Source organism: Orbicella faveolata, unplaced genomic scaffold (genome assembly GCF_042242905.1).
Source record: "Orbicella faveolata isolate gen_17 unplaced genomic scaffold, um_ofav_v1 contig_13, whole genome shotgun sequence".
Lineage (NCBI taxonomy): Eukaryota > Metazoa > Cnidaria > Anthozoa > Scleractinia > Merulinidae > Orbicella > Orbicella faveolata.
This window is the reverse complement of record NW_028301540.1, coordinates 11,378,704-11,389,340: the sequence shown is the minus strand read 5'-3', so window position 1 is coordinate 11,389,340 and position 10,637 is coordinate 11,378,704. Positions and strand designations below refer to the sequence as shown.

The 10,637-nt window shown below is 40.8% G+C and overlaps 1 protein-coding gene and 1 long non-coding RNA gene across 2 annotated transcripts in view; one reads left to right on the top strand and one right to left on the bottom strand.

Moving 5' to 3' along the window:
* Positions 1 to 10,637, bottom strand: part of LOC110062668 (uncharacterized) — a 142,109-nt gene that overhangs the window by 48,383 nt on the left and 83,089 nt on the right. The gene's annotated exons all lie outside the window — the stretch shown is intronic.
* LOC149114992 (melanocyte-stimulating hormone receptor-like) lies at positions 3,015 to 4,516 on the top strand. Its single transcript, XM_089284670.1, has one exon. The coding sequence runs from the start codon at positions 3,172 to 3,174 to the stop codon at positions 4,102 to 4,104; it is 933 nt and encodes a 310-aa protein (XP_089140796.1). The 5' UTR covers positions 3,015 to 3,171; the 3' UTR covers positions 4,105 to 4,516.

Sequence of the window (10,637 nt, the reverse complement as noted above, 5' to 3'; positions counted from 1 at the left end):
AGCTGAAATGGCCGAAGAATAAGAGTTTCTACGATTAGATCTTTTTTGTTCAGTTGTAATTGTTACCTTGTAATTGAGACGATAGCAATGCACTTTTTGGTAATTTCCAAGGTAGGTATTTGTAGAGCGCTTTTCAAGATGTTGACGTGGAAACAACACGTTGCTGACATGGGTACGACCAAAATCTTGTGCAAATTAACGCTCTATTTGCAATGTGGAATCCGTTGGCACTATAAACGCGCCATGGAGGTCAGTAAGACATATGAAAAAACAAACGCTCATAATGCATATTGCCCAATCAAAGAGTATTTTCATTTATATTCGGTCCAAGCATAAGAATCACTAGGCTTGTCCAGGGTCCACCAGGACGCTTGGGCGTGGAATTTTCAGGTGGTTAAACTATTACGGTATTTTTACACCAAAATAAGCTTGCTCTAAAAAAAACATGCTATTTCACTGCAATGTTTCAAATTAGGGTTATGATTACTTCTCTTGGGTGTATCTTTACCTCATTAACTCTGCCCCCCTCCCCCCAATCCCCTTATATATACACTTGAGCAGAAAGCCTGCCAAGTTGACATTTCCAAAGAGCTGCGTTAATGCATACCTGCCCTGGCGAGAAGAAGTCCTGCCTCAGTCTTTACGTTTGAATCCGCAAAACCAGCACCAAAAGACCTCCGGTGAATTCTTATGTCCTTGTCACATTTTGCGATTGCGATACATTGAGAGCTGCCTGGGTTTTCTGTGCTAGCTCCGCATTGTCCGCCAACTTGAGCAGCGTAGTCACACAATGCCATTCAACACATACACTTAAAACTCGATATCCCCATAAAACACGATACCCCAATATTTCTCTAGTTGAAAGTCCAATACGAATTCCGAAAAACAACAACAACAAACACAGCGTAACAGACGACTCTGTAGCACTCTGAATTCACAGTGACGCGGGTATTTCTCGATATCATAATCCCAATAAGGTAAAGTAAAAGGGGTTCAAAATGAGAGTGCATTTAATCCAGTAAATATCTAAGTAAATGAGATGATGTTCTATCCCCAAGTTTGCACAGTGAAAGATTATCTTTGTCACCTCATAAGGAAATGTTTCGTTTCTCTCCGGCCACCCGCGCCAAACCTACAGTTTTTTTTTCTCGAAAAATTAATTTTAACTACAAAAGTAACGTCGTCTTCATGCACCTTCTAGAGTGATAGCGGCTCGTGTCAAAATTTATGCTTATTCAAAATATTTCTTTAATTTCCTTGGCTTGATCGACCTTATAGTTCTTTGACCAGCGGTCTCCTTGTGAATTGTAACGCAATCAACTGTAATCCGTTGCTTTGAATTCGTCGGTGTGGTTTACGACTTGTAAGTCCAGGATTTCTTCAATGTTCAGAAAGCCCGTCGAAAGGTATGAAGAGCCATCCATTTCAAGTTATTAATGTCTGTGTTAGTGAGCAATTTCTGTCTAGAAAATGTTTTAATTTGATTTGATAACGAGTGCCTCACCTTCAACCCTTGACAAACATTACGTGACCCGTGTACACTTATGAACTCGAGATCAAAATAAACGGCCAAATTCTTTAATTTTTCCTCAAAAGAGATGGCGAATCACGTAAAATAGTCTTGTAAACATTAGTTTGTGAGTGACAGCAAATATTATTGAAGCGCTGAGTTTCGAAACTATATTATCGTTATGTTTGTGTGACCTTTCGACAGTGGTACGCCATTATCAAAGAGCTCAAATTTCACGAAAGTACTGCGTGTATTTTTCGACCTCAAAAATTTTATTTTAAGTAGCCCATGGTTTTGAAAATGGATTTTGCAAGAAGAAATAGTGCTCTTTCACGTGGAATAAGTCTCGATACACAAGGCGAGGTACCAGTCAATGATTTTAGGCCGTTAATTTTGTGAATTTTGCGGAGCAAAAAATCGCTCGAATTATTGTAAATACTGGAAAATTTGTCAAAAATTCAGTTTTAATTTAAACTGAGAAAATAACCACTCAAAATGTGTATTATCGTCTGCTTTATTTGATTAGTTACTTGATGTTTCGTGGAAAAGGTGTTTTGATTATCAAAGGAGGTCTCAGCGGTGCTCGGTATCAGACGCCTAAAATCTGGTCTGAGAGCTGCGAAACCAAGTTTATCTCCGTACGTCCAAAATATTTATCGGATCGAGGTAAAATATATATTTTTAGAAGTAGTTCACCAAGGGCTTTCTTGAGAATTTTTTTCAGATTTTTTGTTTTTTCGCTATTGCACGGCCCCAGTTGAAAATTACTGACATTGACTCTTAAGGGGCAAATCAAATAGCCTAACAAGATTAAACGAAACTATATCCGAAGCATGCATTTGTTTGAATATCTAAAAGAAAACAACCAAGACAAGTTTGAGATTTAGCATGTTTTGTGTTGTGCAGCCTCACTGACTTGGCCAACGATCAAACAGTGTCGAAGAGGGATTACAATGCCAAGGGTACCCACTGCATTGTCAGATAACGAGGACCCAATACGGGAAATTAGAACTGTGAAACGGCCTTTTCCCGCCCAGCGTACGATATATTGTAGGGCAGACGCATCAATAAATTCTGGCTCAGCGGAGCTGCTCTTTTTAGTAACCAGGCTTCCAACGGTTGTATTAGCCTTTCGCCATCTTGATTTCACAATTCTTTGCGATTCTGTTGTGTTTTGATCATTTCTCAACGGGTTTTTTCCGACATTTTCGGTTATCGCGTGACCGGAAAGGCTTTAATTTTTCAAGTTGCGAAAACTGTGACGTAGCTCCTTTAAGACGTATCTACCTGTCAACTCAGATCTAACATATCTAACGCGCGTTCGAAGAATAATTGTTAGATAAACCATCTACCCTAATTTGCTTGTTGAGCCATTTCAGACCATTTGATATCAACAGGGAAATAAACTGAATAATTTTGCCGATAATCAGGACGAAAATTTAATTTACATACAAGATTAAGTGGGTCCCTATTAATCGAACAGCTGATGTATGGCAATAGCTTTTCACTATAGAAACAGTCGCAAACAGCTGCTTAATGAATCTGACGAAAAAAGAATACATTAGTAAATCCTGTTCAATCTCCCCACCACTGGAAGATTTTGGCAATTGGCCTAAAACGCGCATTTGTCGCCAAGACTTGAATTCACGATTGTCTGAGTCATGGTTTCCAAGCTTTGTACTCAAACGTTGGAGGGATATAAATCAGTCGTTCATTTTCACAGAACATCTATGCTGGTTCTTTCCGTATTAAACTTGATATTTTCCATCGTGGCAACCCTTGGAAACCTCCTTGTTATTCTTGCGTTGCGGAAGGCCTCATCCATATCCACAACTTTAAAGAACTTGTTCCTGAGTCTAGCTGTTTCTGATCTAGCGGTGGCATTGATTCCCCAGCTGATGCTTGGAGTCAACCTAGCGGTGATGTTGCATATGGAAGCGAGTGAAAAACATAACATTGACGCCTTCTGTCCAGAGATTTTGATCATCTGTCGTTTCTTCGTGCTATTTCTAGCTTTCGCGTCCTTCTTGACCGTGACTGCAATTGCCATTGATAGATTTCTCGCCCTCTCTCTTCATTTGCGGTATCAAGAACTCGTCACGTCAAAGCGTGTTATCATAGCCCTGATGTTTTTATGGCTAACAAGTGCCATCGCTGCCTCTGTATTTATTTCAATGCCGGAAAATAATCTCATGGTGATTGCGATTATCGAATTTGATGGACTTCTCGTGACAACGACGGTATATATTCACATTTACAGAGTTGTCAGATATCATCAGAATCAAATACTAACCCAGTGTCAGCTGTACAATGATCAAGCAATGATGGTACTCCGAGAAAAAAAGTCTGCCGTTAATGCAATGTTTGTTTATATCGTTTTCATTACTTGTTATGTTCAAAATTCATGCTGTACGATTTTGCTGCTAACCGACGGATCTAGATTGTCCTTTTTGCTGGCTAATCACGTGTCAGTCTTCTTGATTCTTCTCAATTCCTCGTTAAACCCGCTTATTTACTGCTGGCGATATCGCGAGCTTCGACATAACGTGAAAACAACAGTAAAGAAATTACTTCGTATCACGGAAGCTGCTTGATTATATATCGCATAGAAAGCTTATAATTTATGGTACCACTATGGAATAATTCCTTGGAAAATAATACTGTGTGAGCAACGTTGTTTGGAACTGTATTTAGTTTCTGTTTACAAGGTTGAAGCTATAAACTAGTTTCCACTCACATTTATGCAAATATCATTTAACACTGCTTGTAAGAAATTTAAACTTGCCCTTGTAAACAGAATGCAAAAGCTATATACTATAGGACGAGGTTCATCCATCCGCTGCGAATACTTGTAAAAGTATTTGTAACATCGATAACTAAAACGAAAATCCTTTCGAAAAAATATTTTAAGTTTTTGGTCACGCCATGTTTGTACCTGATAAACGACACATCTGTACCTGACAGAAGTCTAGGGGCTTTTAAGGACTTCTTTTTTTTTTTTTTTTTTCAAACAAAGAAAACTCTTTCCTGACTACCTTTAAAATGTTAACATTTGTGCATTGTTTTCGATTGTTTAACAATCAACTTAGATATATTTGGTTTGGTCAAAAATTAAGCCGAACTCAAGCCGGATGGCAGATCTAAAATGACTGATAACTGCTGGATAAAGAAAGTTATCGTACGTCATGTGACATCAGAAGTGTCGCACAATGGGAGGGGGATATGTGGAGTAGTCTCCTACGCAGACGCCCTCAGGGCTCGTTACGCAATCTTCCAGTCAAGATTGCAATGTCATCGTGTTCTTAAACGAGCTACGTCACGGTTTGCACATCTTGAAAAGTTGTTTAATCCTTGTTCCTTTATGGCTCAAAATTATCTCTTTGATATTAATTTTTTCTATCTTACTAAACTATCATTTTCAGGTTTCCTTCAATTTAAAGTTATTTTTGTACGTTGCCAAAATGACCCAAAATGCCGCTGCGTTTCACTATGAATTACACAACACGCAAACTTAGAAGTTCGAATCTTTGTCTTTTCCACCCTCAAGCTGTGTTGTGTTTTGGCTGTGAGTTTGTGCCAGAATTATACTCATTAATACATTATTTTTTGCTAGAGAGACGCATAGACGTCCTGTGTACCCTTTTTACTTACTTTATATTGTGAGGCGCATTTGAACATTACTTTATGAACTTTGTGACGCGCCTAACAGTGTACTACTACCTCACCAGGGATGGGTGTTAGATGACTGCAAATCTCTCTCTCACCATCACCCCCTCCGTCTTACAAAATTAGGATGTTGGTCTGTGTCAGTATACCGCAATCCTTTAACCGCCCCTCCCCCCTCCGCCCCCCCCCCGCCCCCCCCCCCCCCTAGAGCACTTTGTCGAGTTGTAAAACTTTCATTAAAAATATTCTTGCTCCCAAATATTTGACCGGTTTAATGTTGTGGAGCATTTTGCAGGGTGGAAATTCTGCTCCCGAGAATGAATTACGCCCATGAAATGGTTGGTACACACGGAGGAGCTTTGCTCCCGAAGCTTGCCCCTGGAACAAAACCCAGGAGCCGCGTCTCTTCCGCGCTCCTCTTTTCAACTCGCCCCCTACATTACACCTGCTCCTGCTATGTAGCTAACGTTTGTAGGCGCACTGCATGGCTCTCTCGTGTTTGTAATAGGCCATTTTACAATTATGTGCTTAGTTATCCGGCCTATGATTGCAAGCGACGCTGGATGTGGCCTTGCTTTGATACAGACCATGCAAACTATTGTAGTTAACATAAGAACAACTTGATTTGCACGACAAAAACAGTGAGGTCTTTATCAAAACAAGGTCACCTACAGCCTCGCTGCTGTCAAAGGCCAGGTCATTGTACAGACAACTGTACAATGCTCTATTATTACCGTTATGTCTTGTTCTATGGAAAACATATAAAAGAAAAGGATACTTGAGTCAGCAATGGAAGATGAAGGATGAGAAAGTGAATCCCCCCTATAGGCCTTATTTCTAAGGTAATCCCTCTCAAGTTACGTGGTATCCGCGCTTTGCGTGTATATAATTTCCTCGAGAATGAACCGCTTGGGTTGTCCACGCGAGAGATAATCGCTTCATAGGGTTGGCTTTTTTTAGAACCTGTCGGGATTTGCAAAACCGGGATTGAGCTAAGCCGAACGTAAGTATCTTGGGGGTAACGCATACACGGGAGATAAACTCGCTTACGCTCCATACTTTCTTGGAATTAGTTATCGAGAATTTAAAGAGTTAAACTCTTGCTTTCTGGTAATTCAAGTATTGGTACTCAGGGGTGGACCATTATTATTTTTTTTTTATAACGGGTGTAGGCATGATTTTTATTTCTCATGTTTAAGGTTGCGCAATACTTTTTTCGGTGGGCAATAGTTCGTGTAAGAATTTTTTTCTAACATCAAAAAACAGGACCTGGATAGCAGACAGCACTTGCTTGACTTTTTCACCATGGCTCCCTATGCACGGTTTGCTGGGCAGGAATTTTACGAAATTGCCGTTGCTGAGAACATTGTAACTGTCAGCTGAATGTTGAAGTTTTGTTAAAAGCTGCGATCTGTTATTTCGTCTCTTATCTCATGTTTCGCGTGTTATTCCATGCCTCCAGTCGCTCAATAAATAATTGATGCGCAACAACCTCTGTTATTTTGTACCTGAGCAAGCGAAGGACATCATCGTTCCTAAACAAAAGTTCCGTGTGTTGTTTATAGTGCTCAATGCGCTTAGCTACACCTAGCTAGTTCCCAGGGATACCGCGTAAACTGAAAGAAACAAATATATCAACTAAAAATAGTATTCTTAAAATACCAACTGGCGGGAGACAGACCAGTTGGCTATTTACAAGCATGACCGGGGAGATGAACTAGGGTCTAACGAGAAACAACTCCAGCTAAGTAGTCAGAGCGGGGCTTGAACCCGCGACCTCCGGATTTCAAGTGCAGCGCCCCGAAGAATTCGTTGAATTCGAAATTTAAAGAGAAAGGCACGACCCTTTTGAAGAATTGAAGACAGCCAGCAGTGTCTCTTTTGCTCGAAATCCCGTGGAGAAAAACCCAAAGAAGAACGCAACGTAAGACACATAGGTGAACGGTCGTGAGTGTGCTAGCCTGTTTTTGCGTTCTTCCCCACGCATTTCGTAGCAAAAGAGAGACTGCTCGTAGTCTAGGAAAATTAAGAAGAATTGTTCTGGTACATGACTTCTTTACTCTCAATAGGAATGTTATGTTTTGCCCTCAATTCGTCAAAATCTTATCACATTTAACCATTGTTACTTTTTTTGTAAGAGAGCCGTATTATATTTCGTTAAAGCGATGGCTTATCATTCTTTCGTTAAAGAAATAGAGAAAACCTGGCACAGAAATGTCCTCAGTTGATGCAAGTCTGAATAAAAAAGCTAAGCTGACTATAATATCATGATAACTTTTGTACATTCGTATCAGGGATAGAAATATCCACATAAATTTTTGAAGCGTCTAACAGTGTACTACCACTTCACCAGGGTTCGGTGTTGGATGAATGCAAGTCTCTCTCTCACCATCATCCCTTCCGTCTTACTGAATTAGGATGTAATTAGTCTGTGTCAGTTTACCGCAATCCTTTTACACCCCCGCCCCCTCCCCTAAAGCACTTTGTCGAGTTGTAAAAATTTCACTAAAAACATTCATTGTATGCCTCTCTCTAAAATCGCGACCTAGCAATGTTTTACTGCCTATTGATCAAATTAAATAAGTGTACATGAACAAGCTACACTGTCTACACTCTAGTCCTTTTCCCTTGTCCATAGAATTAATAATTTGTTTAGAAAATATTCACTTTATATAACCCAAAGAGGAAAACATTATACAGGGAATTTGTCAGAAAGCTTCTGACTCTCCTTTACTCTAGTTCTCTATTAGTTTCTACGGGACTTCAACTCAGTGCTCTCTGAATACCAATTTACATAGGCTCCCTTTTCTTGGACTAAAAAACAGTAATAAATTTATAGCCCTAATGATCACACGAGACTGTTTGTCACGGCTAAGTAAAACCCTTTCGAAAACAAGGCGAGTCCGCACTCCTCTCCGAATCAAAGGAACGAAGACCTGACGCAAGAAAACGCGATCGAGTGCAGATTTAGCCTAGAGGTTGCCCCGAGGTTGCCTTTTCAACTCTCTTTTAGCAGCCAGTCAGAGCATGAGAACTCTGTGGTTTGAGTGCTTCCTAGTGGAAGGCAGCCTAATTATTTTGATTTGCGAGCTGTTCGCTTAGCAGGGGAAAAGCATCTTGTCAATAACTCTCTGAGGTAAGATATGGTTTATAAGGATAAGAATAAGAAGAATCTGCAAAATGGTGTCTATCGGCTTGCATGCGGCGTCCGATATGCTTGATCAATTCTTCAATTCAAAATATTTTCGTACCAGTCCTTTACGAAGGTAAACTGAAGAGGAGTGATTTTAGAACACCCGGCTATAGCATAGAGTGTAGGGGCAAGTTTGAGGAAGTGTTTCTGAAGAGGCAGTGGCATGTCAGGTAAAACTTAAGCAGCTAAGCCCGGGAGCCAAATCAGTGAACCTTGAGGGTGGTCGATCATGCGATCAGAGGACGGAGACTAAATTTCCGAGCAATCGACTGTACACTAAAGAAAAAAAAAAAACGGAAAGATTTAATATAAAAATATGATATATTCAAACAAAAACTGAGATTTAAGCTTATATCGGAAAAGATCTGTATAGTTCAATTGTGATACGTACCAAAGCCCGAGAGAAAAGGGGGCAAGAGGCGGGAGAAGAAAGGGTGGGAAGCGGTAGTTTTAAGAGGGCGGGAATCGGGAGCGAAATGCAAAATACTAATTTTTGTCATTTATTAAGCGTTAAAATACTTTCAAAAACAAGAACCTAAAATGTTATTTGAGTCTTGGCGTATTTTGAGTTTTCTGGGCCGACAAGCAAACGAAAATTCGCTCTTGGGCTAAAAACGACTGAGGCTTACATCCTGTAAAATGGGAAACCCTTTTACGGTGGCTACGTCATAGGTCATGAAATTTTGAGTAAGAGGAGCACCAGGCGGAAAACAAAGGGGAAAGAAAGTAAAAGGACACGCCTTAGACTTGCGCTGCTAAATCAGTAAATGACTAGGATGTGTTTTGAGTCTCCTTATTTACAGCGGCTTGGAAGGGGAGGGGGAGGGGCGGAGGAGGAATAGGGAAGCAAGAGAGAGACTGGGGTCAAGTTTCGACTCCATTTTTAGCCGCTGGTTGGGAAACGAACTCTGTGCGCATAGAACAGAATAACATTGTTTTGACTGTTGCCTGTTGAGGTAAGTAGATAGAAATAAGAATAATAAGCAATTCAAGTTGTCTTCGATGGAAGAATCTGAGTCTTTTGGGTTGCGTGCGGCGTCCGACGTGTTTGATCAAGTCTTCTAATTATTGCATTCGGGTTTCGACAAATCACTGTCCCCCGGTCAACTGACCCCCTACTGACCCCCACTGACCCCCCTACTGAACCCGCTACTGACCCCCTATAAAATCAATGGGAAAAGGAAAATTAAAAAAGCCCAGAACTATCAATGGGACCGATTCAAGTTCATCAGTAAATTTAGCTTACCTGAAACTTCCAAGATGGCAGACGCGTTGTAGATTTCCGACCCCCTTGTTCTCCTTTGACTGTTAAGTGGAGGTTTTATTGACGGAACATCGAGCACAGAGTAAGCTTGAAAATCATCAAATATTGTTTTCGTAAGCATTGGGAAATGAAGCAAAGAGAAACGCCGACAAATGAGCAGGCTCGCGAAAGGCTCGTGATGGACTGTTCGTGCGAGCGACATGAAGACGCTTGTAAACCTCAACCGGAAGTCCTCTCGCCTTGTTTTCGCAGTTTAAGAACTGTAGTAACTGTAGTATACACCATCTGGACAAGCCCGGTGGATTACTTTCTCCTTGGTGAATAAGAGGCAAATCGTTGAAAAACAGTAATGCCACTCACCGTCCATGACTAAAGCCATGAGCAACGTTGTGCATGCGGAAGGCGAGGGACCTGGGGCTACAAGGCGTCCAAAATAAACTTCCGGTTGATGTAATTGTGTGCATGTGCGTGTCGCTCAAGGTTAGTCGCGTACGTGTAAATTTGCCAGAATTTCCTTGCTATTAGTTTTTCATTGCTTAATTTTCTAATGGGTACAAATACCATACTTGATGATATTCCAACTTATTCTGTGCTCGATTTTCCGTGACAAATCCTTCAGTCAAATGAGAAGGGAGTTGGAAATCTGCAACGCGTCCGCCATCTTGGAAGTTTCAGGTAAGCTTAATTTATTGACGAACTTGAATCGGTCCCACTGATAGTTCTGGGCTTTTTTTAATTTTCATTTCCCCGTTGATTTTATAGGGGGTCAGTATAGGGGTCAGTATGGGGCTCAGTATGGAGGTCAGTAGGGGGGGTCAGTAGGGGATCAGTAGGGGGTCAGTTGACCGGGGGTCAGTGTTTAGTTTCTCGAAACCCGTTTTAGCGGGCCAAAATCCACTCTACATTCGCTTCGTCACCGTGCACGGTTTCAAGGCAAAGTTTTTCGTTACCCAGAAGCTGAAGATAGCGATTACAGGTAACAACAACAACAGGTAAGCAATTTT